General features: G+C 41.9%; 1 protein-coding gene across 2 annotated transcripts in view; it reads left to right on the top strand.

The window, feature by feature from the left end:
* FBXW8 (F-box and WD repeat domain containing 8) overlaps positions 1-12,556 on the top strand; it is a 135,197-nt gene that overhangs the window by 44,095 nt on the left and 78,546 nt on the right. For both annotated transcript variants that reach the window (XM_053587459.1, XM_053587460.1), the window contains exons 3-4: positions 1,211-1,375; positions 6,902-6,990. In XM_053587459.1, the coding sequence (XP_053443434.1) occupies positions 1,211-1,375; positions 6,902-6,990 (254 nt within the window). The remainder of the gene's footprint in view (positions 1-1,210; positions 1,376-6,901; positions 6,991-12,556) is intronic.

Genomic DNA, 12,556 nt, shown 5'->3' on the forward strand with positions numbered 1-12,556 from the left:
TTTACTAAGAAGAATATGTTCCAGCTCCATCCATGTAAACATGAAAGAGGTAAAGTTTTCATCTTTCTTTAAGGCTGCATAATATTCCACGGTGTGTATATACCACATTAATCCATTCGTGGATCGATGGGCACACTTTTCTTTCTTTTTGAGACAGAGTCTCACTTTCTTCTGAGTACCAGTAGAGTACTGTGCCATCACATCTCACAGCAGCCTCAAACTCTTGGGCACAGCCTCTCAAGGAGCTGGGACTATAGGCACCTGGCATTATGCCTGGCTATTGTTTTTTAGAGATGGGGGTTTTGCTCTTGCTCAGGATACTCTTGAGCCTGTGAGCTCAGGGGATCCACCTGCCTCGACCTCCCAGAATGCCGGGATTATAGGTGTGAGCCACTGCACCCAGCCAAATTTACTTTACTTTTCTTTTTTTTTTTTTGTAGAGACAGAGTCTCACTGTACCGCCCTCGGGTGGAGTGCCGTGGCGTCACATGGCTCACAGCAACCTCCAACTCTCGAGCTTACGTGATTCTCTTGCCTCAGCCTCCCGAGCAGCTGGGACCACAGGCGCCCGCCACAACGCCTGGCTATTTTTTGGTTGCAGTTTGGCCGGGGCTGGGTTTGAACCCGCCACCCTTGGCATATGGGGCCGGTGCCCTACTCACTGAGCCACAGGCGCCACCCCCAAATTTACTTTTCAAAAAACAAAAATCTACGTTCTCACATGTAATATAAATTTGAATTTTTTATATAACCAGAAGTTTGAGTTTATGGGTTTTAATTTTGTGACAGCCTGTCTTTTCATAGACCGTCAATCTCCAGTTCTATAAATGGAAATATAAGTGCTATTGGTTAAAAAGTAAAGAGATTCTATTCTGGAAAGTAATATATGATTGTATAGTTAATTACTGTGTTAAAGTTTATGTTTTTCACATTTTATATTTGTGTATTTTCTTCTCTATTGGTTAGGTTACAGTTTAACCAAGTAGTCTTCAAATGTGATATTACATGGTGGTACAATATTTTTGAAATCTTGAAAGATAAAACTGGAAACATTTGCTTGTATTTTTTTCCTCCTTGGAGTGTTTTGTTAATGAGATATTTTATACTGCCATAAACCTTGGGCAATAATATAGGTGTTGATTGATTTTTGGATGGAAAGGGACTTTTCTAATTGCAAGATCTGACATTTGTGTCACTTCTGTGGTTTTAGGTGAGCAAGACATGGAAGGTGATTGCAGAAGATGAGGTGCTGTGGTACAGGCTGTGCCAGCAGGAAGGGCACCTTCCAGAGAGCAGCATCTCAGACTATTCTTGCTGGAAATTCATCTTCCAAGAGTGCCGAGCCAAGGAACAAATGTTACGAACCAACTGGAAGGTAGGCAGTGGCCAACATCATTACCTGAAGACCGTCTGCAAGGACACATGCCTCCAAGCCTTCATCATAGGCTGAGGTTAACTGCCAAAAGCAAAGGAGGTGGGGTGTGCTGGGCCGCCCCTTCAGCTGTTGGTGACGTGTTGCCCATTTTGTTCTCCATTAGAATATCTGCCCTCATTTTTAGTCACAAGATTTGAGAGCATTATTTTGCTCTCCAGGAGAGGAAGGCATGAGTTTGGGTTGCCAGCCACTTGGACCTTTGATTGTTGGGGTCGTTGGAGGAGGCTTAGTGCAGCCCCCTCACCCGTCCCTTCCACCAACACTCTGGAGGGACCAAGAAAGCAAAAACACCGCCTGAGTACAAAAGAGGAGCTGAAAATGTCATTTCCAGTAAATGTAAGAGGGAGATTATTAAACATCTCTAAAGTACTGACTTTTCTTCCCTCACGTAACCTATTGGCTTGCTTCCATAACATTTATCACTTCAAAGTCTCTACAGAAATATTAGATCACAGCTAAAAATTTGCACAGTGAAGTGTTTCTATAGGAGATAACTGTCAAGAGCTGTGTTACATAAAGCTGTTTGAGGCATGATAAGACAGCAGCATGGTGGCAGTGTTTCTTCCCCACTCAGAGGCTGGATATTCAATTGTAGAGAAGGGATGGAACCATGCTCTTTCCTCTCCCATAAAGGTCGATTCTAATAGACTTGGAGATTAACAAGCTTTTGCTCATTACAGATAGTGACATATTGCCTATGTGCAAGTCTGTCCTTAGTCACCTCATAACTTAATTAGTGACCTATATGCTTGATCTGGGCAACCTCACACAGTTTCTAACAAAGTTAAGAGCAGCATTTTTAGCCAGGCGCTGTGGTGAGTGCCTTAATCTCAGCTACTCAGAAGGCTGAGGCAAGAGAATCGCTAGAGCACACCACAGCACTCTACCAGGGGCAAATCCATCTCAAAAAAAAAAAAAAAGCAGCATTTCTCCAATTCAGGGTTTTTCAAACCCATCACTAGTGATATTTGGGGCCAGATCATTCTTTATGGTGGGGGCTGTCCTTTGCATCGCAGGATGTTGAGCAGCATCTCTGGCCCTACCCACTAGATATCAATAGCATTCTATTCTTCCCCTAACTGTGACAGCCAAAAATATCTCCAGACATTGCAGGTGTCCCCTGGGGGACAGAATCATCCCTGGTTGGGAACCACCATCTTGAGAATTAGCGTAGCTGTTATTTTTTAGGCTGTTAAGGCAAACATCACCACTAAGCAAATTTCTCATTGGCTCCACATCATCTGCTTACGTCCACCCAAGGTAATAAACTCATCTGGAGAGGGGCCTGCAGCTCTCTTGCCTGTATGTCTAGTTAGGTCTGTGTGATGGACAGGCAGAACAGTGTGACAATGAAAACTGCCCAGACAAACTGTGGGCCAGAAAGCAGAGGGTCTTACCCTTGTCAGAGGAGCTGCAATTCAAGCATAGCTTAAGGGTTGAGTGTTATCTAAGGCCTTTCTAGGGAGGAAGGATGCTTTTGAGATTTATAAGCCTGGGAGCTGGATATATTTATTGTCCCCTGGCTCACATTCAGAGATGTCAGAGCCTGAGAGAGAAAGCAGCAGGCACATTTTTTTTGCTTCCTCTTTGGTGATAGAGAAAGCCAGGGAGGGAGACAGATATATCCTCATTTTGGGCTGAAGGTGGCAGAGAGGAGAGAAGGTGGTTAAAGACCCCCCTTATGGCATTTGGTACTTAAGAAAAGAATGTCAATCCCCAACTTTTTTTGGTACCAGGGACCAGTTTCATGGAAGACAGTTTTTCCACAGATGGGATTGAGGGTAGGGATTAGGTTTTCATAAGGAGTGTGCAATCTAGATCCCTCACATGCGCAGTTTGTGGTAGGGTTCGAGCTCCTATGAGAATCTAATGCTGCCCCTGATCTGACAAGAGGCAGAACTTAGGTCGTGGTGGTGCAAGTAATGGGGAGTGGCTGTCAATACAGATGAACCTTCACTGGCTCCCTAACTTGCCTGCTAGTCAACCTTCTGCTATGCAGTCACATTCCTAACAGGCTGTGGACTGGTATCCGTCTGTGGCTTGGGAATCAGGGACTGCAGTTTAAGAACACTGTACAAGTTATATACAATTTAACTAAATGTCTATTTATTGTTTTTCCTCAAAGAAGCACAGAGCCATGTGTCTGGTAAGTGCTTAAGAAATGTTTTTCAATTGAATGAATGGGAGTAGAACTATAATCAGAATGTGAAGGAGATTTATATTTGGAGTATCTTGGGCCCATTTCCTGACACTGTAAACAATAAAAGGACTACATGTGTGAAATTATAAATGATGCATCTTTCATTAAATGTAGTGATGAGTGTAATGATTCTTTTTTGGAGACAAGACCTTGCTCTGTTGTCTCGGCTGGAGTGTGGTTGACATCACTGTAGCTCACTGCAGCCTCTAACTTCTCAGCTCAAGTAGATACTCCTGCCTTAGCCTTCAAGTATCTGGGCCTACAGGCATGCACCAGTACACCTGGCTAATTTTTAAATTTTTTGTAGAGACAGGGTCTCACTGTTGCCTAGGCTGGTCTGGAACTTCTGGTGTCAGTCTTCCCGCTTTGGCCTCTCAGAGTACTAGGATCACAGGCATGTAATTCTACAATGAAAGACAGTCTCATCAAAACATGAAAGGTAGCATTAAATTGCTTTAAACTTTGCCTCCATTTTCTCATCTCTGGAGTGGGGCTGAGTAGCTCCATTCAGTGTCACAGTGACTCTAGACTATAGCATATGTCTAATACTTGACCTTCATGGGCCAGGAACTGAACTGGCCCATATTGAGTACTCAGGCAAGATGGGTAGAAACTTACCGGCCTTTGCACACAGATAGGGTGGTTGTGTACTATTTGTGGTTGATTTCAGGATAGGTTGGGCAGGTGCTTTGGTTTGATTCTTCCTAGGTCAGTGTTTGTGGAAACCCCAGAGTTCTCAGATACCTTAATAAAGGGAATGGCCTAGACTTACTTGGATGGGCAACATAGAGCCAATGTGGAAAATTGATAAACTGGTTGTGGTGGTCATAGTATTCCTTTCCGTGGAGTTTCATTAGCTTTTTTGTGTTCTCCCACTCTGGCATTCTAGGATCTCTGAATGGAATATCAGTGGGGGGGTGGGGTGGTGGTGGTAGTGGAGCCCATGACAGGGAAGGAAGCCACAGGACAGAAATCAGGAAATGCCCTAAGCATTCTGGTTTTCATCTCAGGCCTTTCTTTTTCTTTTATTACCTTTTCCCTCAAAAGAGCTCTTCTGTTCTTGGAACTGAACAGTGTGGCCCTCACACTGGTGACTCTCAAATCCTTCCCTTCCTCCCTATATTTCCATTAGCAGGACAGTTCCACTTGAACTTGTTCAGTTTTGTCCCTCAGCCCTAGGCTAAGGCCCTCAGGTTAAGTAAGATCACTGTGCAAGTTATTTTGTATAGTTTCTGGAGTCCAGGTGCTTAATAAATGCTGCTTTTAATAGAATGGATGTCATCATCATTTTCCTAAAAACAGAAATAGTAATAATAATAGCTACCACTTATTGAACACTTACTGTGTGCCAGAACTGTGCTTAGCACTTAGGCTATTTCTTACCCTTGTGTCCATCTAGCAAAATTAATATGGTTACTTAGTTCTTCAATACATTTATTCACATTTGGTTTTTGGTTTGGCTCTTTCTCACTGTTTTCAACCTCCCACATGTAAATACTTCATATCCATTCATAGTCTTTATATTTCAGATTAATATGAGGGTACAAATAATTAGGTGACAGTGTTTGCGTTTGTAAGGTAAAGTCCCTATAGTAGTTGTATCCCGCTCCCAGGTGTACCATAAACCCTTACATTGTGCTCATTAGGTGGGAGCACACCAATCCTCTGAACTTCCCTCTCCACTCTCTTTTATTTTTATTTTTAATATGTTTGTTTGTTTTTAAGACTGAGTCTCACTTTTTTGCCCTCAGTAAAGTGCTATGGTGTCATAGCTCACAGCAACCTCAAACTCTTGGGCTGTGTGTGTGTGTGTGTGTGTGTGTGTGTGTGTGTTTTGGCCGGGGCTGGGTTTGAACCCGCCACCTCCGGCATATGGGACCGGCGCCCTACTCCTTGAGCCACAGACGCCGCCCAACTCTTGGGCTTAAGTGATCCTCTTGCCCTGGCCTCTCAAGTAGCTGAGATTACAGATGCCTGCCACAATGCCTGGCTGTTTTTTTTGTTTTTTTTTTATTTGTTTGTTTTGTTTTTACTTTATTGCCCTCGTGATAGAGTGTGATAGCGTGCCGTGGTGTTATAGCTTATAGCAACCTCCAACTCCTGGGCTCAAGTGATTCTCTTACCTCAGCCTCCCCCGAGTAGCTGGGACTACAGGCGCCTGCCAGAATGCCTGGCTATTTCTTTGTTGCAGTTTGGCCGGGGCTGGGTATGAACCCACCACCCTCAGTATATGGGCCTGGCACCCTACCCACTGAACCACAGGTGCCGCCCTGTGCCTGGCTGTTTTTACAGATGGGGTCTTACTCTTGCTCAGGCTGGGCTTGAACTCCTGAGCTCAAGCAATCCACCGCGTTGGCCTCCCAGAGTGCCCTAGGATTACAGGCTTGAGGCATTGCGCCCAGCCATTTTTAAAACGTTTAATGTATGTTTTCTGAATCAATGGCAAAATAATTCAGAAATCACAAAAGAGACTATAGTGGAATACGAATCTTCCTCTTGCCTCTCTCCACCTACCACCTTAGTTCTTTTCCTTAGGAGCAACCTGTGTTTAGGTTTAGGGCTTCCTTTAAATACCATTTTCATGAAACCTCTGACTTGTCAATTAAAAAAAAAAGGTCATCTCTTCTCCTTTTCCTCATTCTGATCTTTGTCTATTCGTATATAATTTTTTATTTTATTCTGAGAGTTCTTTTAAGAGTCAACAGGTAAAGTATTATCAAATCTCTTCTCTATGCTGAGGTGAACTTTTAATGCACTTTATATACTTCAGATACTTGCCACTACCCTGTTTCCCTGAAAATAAGACATCCTCCGAAAATAAGACCTACTTACCGGAAAGATAAGATGTCCCCTGAAAATAAGACCTAGCACATCTTTGGGAGCACACCTTAAAATAAGACACTGTCTTATTTTCGGGGAAACAGGGTACTAACAGATACTTACCAGTCTACTGTGGATTGTAGTTATTTGTGAGCACATATTTCTTTTATATTCTGTAATAAAATAGAATGTGATGAATAGAATAGAATAGATGTGGGGCAGCCTCTCCCACATCCCATGCCCATGCCCAGTGCCTTTTGTGCACATGGTAACTCATACATGCTTAACAGCTTCACATGTCACTTTTCTTTGTTGTTTTGAATTCCAGATAGCTTTGAATGTAGTACTGTACATACCATAGAAAGTCATTGTGGAATGTGATGAGAACGAAATATCTCTGGCCATTCTAAGAGTAGTATAAACTGCATCCCCTTTTCCTTACGCAGAATCGAAAAGGTGCCGTGAGTGAGCTGGAACCTATTCCTGATGCAGTGTTATGTGATGTGCATTCTCATGATGGTGTTGTCATTGCTGGGTAAGCGAAACCATTTTCACTCAGTGCTCTTCATGTAAAGGTCTTTCATTTTTCATGTAACTCCCTCTGAGTACTAGTGACCTTATCTTGCCTTGAGAGTATGTACCTTTCTCAGTTACAGCCCCTGTTGAAGATGGAAAATCTGTGATTCTGTTCCCTGGGATGTGAGAGCTCTGGAGTGAGAAGCACATGGTGCATAGCAGATCTGTAATCCATTTGTCCCAATATGTCTTTCCCAGCTTTTAAATCACTCTTGTGGCATGTTCTGTTAGATTTTCATTAAGGCAAACAGTTTGTATTTTATGAAGACATAAAAAAATCAAGCAAAAATAATTAAGTGTTGGTACAAACAGGTCCTGTTCTTATTCTCTTGTTTTGAAGCCTTTACATGTGGCTATGGCCACACACAATCTTCCCCCCCACCACATAATAGGTATTTGCTGTTTGAGTTGTCCTGAAATAGGTTTTTTATTTGTCTCCATTGCCAAGAAATTTAGTTTTAGTTTCTGTAAACTCCTTTGGCTTTTGTTCCAAGATTCACTTTTGTGAATTCTTCAAATGTTGCTGCAGAGGTACACCAATGTATTTCTGTAGTGTACAAGGAGATCAGTTTTCTCTTTGGATTAGAAAGGTATTTTGAACTGCAGTCTCAAATTGTATACTTAATGCCATAAAGTAGAGACCAGAACACTTAAATTTCTCAGTCTGGATCTGGTTTGGAGTGAGCTGCCTCAGGGAGGTTCCTACCTGTAGGAAAACAAAAACAAACCTTAGACTTAAAAACTTAGTAGTAGGTGAGTCTTTTCTTTAAATAAAAATCTTTCCTTAAACGGCATTCTTCAAAAAAGAGCACTGTTTGAACTGAATTCCCAACAGATTATTTTAATATTTTGTGGTACGTAATGTCTGTGAAAAAGTATTTTTGCTTTAAACAAGATATGCCCAAGAGTTAGGCTTTTCTTTAGTTTCTCTTTTACTGGCTTTGATTTAGAGGTTAATGCCCTTCCTGGGAGTACTATGGAAGCACTATTTTTAGAAAGATTGGTGGGCCAAAAACCTAGAATTCTGTCCATCCAGATATCAGTAGATGTTGGACTGCTACACCTAAAATGTGGGCCTAAGAGTTCCTGATATGCAAGGTCCTTTCTGCCCCTGAATTCTGAAATTTGGTGGTAACCCCGAAGGGTCCTTATATCATTCTAGCTTAAAGGGGTCTCCACCTAGTGTGTGAGAAGACACTTGAAGGCAGAATGGTGAGATTGCACTGAAAGAGTCAAAAAAAAGAAATGAGATTATGGGGGCAAGATATGATTGCAAGAGGGACTTTACCTAACAGTTGTAATCAGTGTAACCTGGCTTATTGTATCCTCAATGAATCCCCAACAATAAAAAAAAAAAGAAATGAGAAATAAAGGAGAGACTTTAATGTCGTAGCTAATTATGGATTTTATATCTGGACAGGGAAGCCCTGAAAGGCAGGCCCACTACAAGTGCAGGTGCCAGTCCGTCTTTCCCTGCCCCTCTGCTCCCTTGAGGTCTGTTCAACATTACAGATTATGCCAGCACAAAGCAAAGCAATAGCAGAGTTTTGTGGATCGATAAGAAGAAACTTGATCTGTAGGTCAGAGGCTCCTCATGGCTCCTCTTCTAAGAGAACCTTATGTTTATGGCTTAGCATGAGATACTTCAGTCTTGCTTGTATGTAGAGCATCTTGTGTTTATCATTAAAATTTTATCTGGTGGTTACGATGCTTGTTTTCTGGGTCAGATCTTGAATCCCTTTTCATTTGAGACAGTGGTGTTTGTGGTTACCTCATTCCCAATCAATGTTGTATTCACCAGGCTTTCTACAGTTATGTATCTCCAAGGAGCTGCTTAAAGAGACAGTGGCTACCTCACCACTTCTTTCTCTCATATTTGCCTTGAATTTTCTCTTATTTTTTTCCCCTTCCTTTTCCTTTTTCTTTTCCACAGGTGGAATCTGTTAAGAGGCTTAGTTTTATGTGTCTAGAGCTAAATTATAGAAAAATTTTGCATTTAAACCTATTAAGTGTATTTCATATCCTTGATGGGAGAGCAAAGACTGCTAGAAAATCTCTTCTTACATTTTCAATTCTCAGTGCAAGTGTTCCTGGCTTTTTGGGGTAACGTTGCATAGGCTTAAGCTGATTTTTATTACAGTTAGCCTCATAGTCTTGGTTCTTCCTTAACCTTTTCACACAAAACCAGAGTGACCTTAAAATGGTCATTCACTCATAACCTCACCTGACGGGACACTCCAGTACCTAGCTCTCTATAAGACCTGGCCCCCAGCTGTCTGAGGCTTGTTTTTCCAGCAGGGAATCAGACTTTCTTCTTAAGCATTTGAACCTTCACTCTTTTGTCTGTAAGTCTTTGCTTAGTAAACTATCTAAAGAATAATTTTTAGTTAAATTTTTCTGTTGTTTGGAGTCCTTTTACATTTGTTTCAATCTGCCTTTTTTCTGATTACTTTTCTCAGTGTCCTTGTGTTTTTCCCCCTACACTATTCTATTTAGTCATTTCTGACCCCCCCTCCCTCTTTTTAAATTAAGGTACAGTCATGTACCACATAAGGACAGTTTGGTCAATGACAATGCCCTGTATGAGGATGGCAATATCATGTAGGCTACGTGAGTAGTAAGTAGGCTGTACCATCTGGATCTGTGTAAGAATACTCTACGACTTTGCACAATGAAAAACTGCCTCATGAAGCATTTTTCAGAATGTATCCATTATTAAATGATACATGACTGTATAATTCTCGTACCATAAAATTCACCCTTTCAAAGTATATAATTTGGTGATTTCTAATTTTTTTTTTTTTGGTAAATTCACAAGGTTGTGCAACCAGTAGCACTAATTCCAGAACATTTTCATCACCCTGAAAAGAAATCCAGTACCCATTATTTAAGGCCCAATCCAGTCCTGTCTCCTTCCAGAGTTTTCTGTAGCACTCTAGCTCGATCACCTCCCTCATGCCCTGTATCTGCTTGTCTTTTGACTCCCACAGAAGTGATTCTCTGCAGCCTCCAGGGCGGCTAAGCATGTGGCCTCATGGCTTCACTGACTTGTTTTTGTGTTATTTTATTTAGAAATAACTTTTAACTTTACAGCCATCTACTTTTTTTTTCCTAGTAATTTATAAGCATCTTTTAAAACTAGGAGTGGTATATAATATCTCATTAATTGTATATGTCTATTTTAATATTTATTCCACAAAAAATAGTAATATACAGAGTCCCCCTATTCCCCCCACCCCCCACATGTTATGTGGGAAACTGAAGAAATGCCTCCTTGTCTGTTCTCCAGTTTCCTAGTTTTTTCAGCTTAGAATCATATGATTTTTAAACCTGGAAGGAACGTTAGAGGTGATCTGTGCCAGAAGCCTCATTTTGTGTGAGGTGGGGGCCTCTCAAAGCCAGGATGGGCATGGTGCACTGGGCCGCTTTGCAGTGCTCCTGTAACACCCATGCAGAGCTGCCTTCTCCAGCCCTTGTTTGCTGTTGAAGCCTGTATATGATAGTATCATTTTGGTTTTCCTTTTGTGGTGTGTATATTTCTTTTCTTTTAAAAATAAAAGCAGTGATGGGTGGCGCCTGTGGCTCAGTGAGTAGGGCGCTGGCCCCATATACCGGAGGTGGCAGGTTCAAACTTGGCCCTGGCCAAAAACTTCAAAAAACAAGTAGTGGTAAAGCCATATTGTTTTCTCAGCAATGTTAGAAAATAGAGAAAAGAAAGCCACCTAAATCCTAGCATGTAACAACTTTTACGGTTTTTGGTGTTTGGTTTTCAGTTTGTTTTTCTACGTATGTTTTCACATAATATAACCATAGCCTACATTACATTTGTGGCCTGTTCTCTTCACTGCACTGACGAAAATTTTCTCATTTTATATATTTTTCATTATTTTTTTGACTCATAGCAAAACTCCTTGAATTCCTTTTGGGAGAGCAGAAGGGAGAGGATAGAATGCAGTCAGTGGTTCTGGTTTAAAAAAACAGAAAAGAAAAAAAAACTCTTTGAATCCTAATTTTCTTATTCTTCTGGTACTGGACATTAAAGTCATTGCTTATGTTTTGTTATATATAGACACAATGAATATTTTATATATAGAAGCTTGCAGATTTTTATCCTTTTTAGTACTACAAATCTTTATTTAAAAATTATTGAATGATTTTTTTTTTTCCTCCTGAGACAGAGTCTTTCTCTGTCACTTGGGCTAGAGTGCAGTGGTATTGTCATAGCTCACTGGAACTTCACACTCCTGGCCTCAAGTAATCCTCCTACTTCAACATCCCAGTGCTAGGATTACAGGTTTAGTAAGCCACCATGCCTGGCCCAAATTATTAAATTTTAAATTAGCATAGAAACTTTAGACTCTGTGTAAGTGTATAAAAATTAAGAATTCAAGTTCTTCCATTGTCCTTTCCTACTCTCACATTCCTGATTATATTTTTAGGCTAGAGTCTCATAAGTGGAATTACTGGATTTAGGGGAATGAATTCTTATTATTTTTTACATTAACGAGTTATTTTTAAAAACTTTTATAACACTTAGCTTCTTTCCAATTTAACATTATGATTTGAAGTCTCCAACCATCCCTGTGATCTTGTCAGTTCTAGAGCACGATGGCGCCTCCCCCCTTCTTTCCTCTCCTCACCTAACCTTCCACAAGTTGGCTTCCATCCCAGCTTTTCCACCATGCTGCATACTCACAGGTCACCACTGACCTTTTACTTAATGAACCAGAGCCACTTTATTGGCCCGACCTCTCCAGCCTCTTGTCAAACTTTGGTCCTATCAACTTATTCCTCTTGAAATGCTGGGAACCCTGTGTTAAGCATCTTTGTGCCCTGAGAGCCTAACATCAGTGGCAGTAGCCGGGAGACTGAGGAAAGTTGTATATGGGGCTTGGCGCCTGTAGCTCAGTGATTATGGTACCAGCCATATACACCAAGGCTGGCGGGTTCGAACCCAGCCAGGGCCTGCTAAACAACAAGGACAACAACAGCTAAAAAATAGCCGAGTGTTGGGCGGCGCCTGGGCTCAGTCGGTAAGGCGCCGGCCCCATATACCAAGGGTGGCGGGTTCAAACCCAGCCCTGGCCAAACTGCAACCAAAAATAGCCGGGCGTTGTGGCGGGCGCCTGTAGTCCCAGCTACTCAGGAGGCTGAGGCAAGAGAATCGCTTAAGCCTAGGAGTTGGAGGTTGCTGTGAGCTGTGTGAGGCCACGAAGGGCCATAAAGTGAGACTCTGTCTCTCCAAAAAAAAAAAAAAAAAATAGCCGAGTGTTGTGGCAGGTGCCCAAAGTCCTAGCTTCTTGGAGGCTGAGGCAAGAGACTTCCTTAAGCCCAAGAGCTTGCTGTGAGCTGTTGATGCCATGGCACTCTACAGAGGGTGACATAGTGAAACCATCTCAAAAAAAAGTGTATATGGAAAGAAAACTCCCCTTTGGTGACTACACACTCTCTGAGCTTCCTTGGACTCCTGTGAACTCCTCCTCTGGCCCTCACACTGGCCTTTCTGTTGAGTCAGTTGTCCCCTT

This window comes from Nycticebus coucang, chromosome 4, assembly GCF_027406575.1.
Source record: "Nycticebus coucang isolate mNycCou1 chromosome 4, mNycCou1.pri, whole genome shotgun sequence".
NCBI lineage: Eukaryota > Metazoa > Chordata > Mammalia > Primates > Lorisidae > Nycticebus > Nycticebus coucang.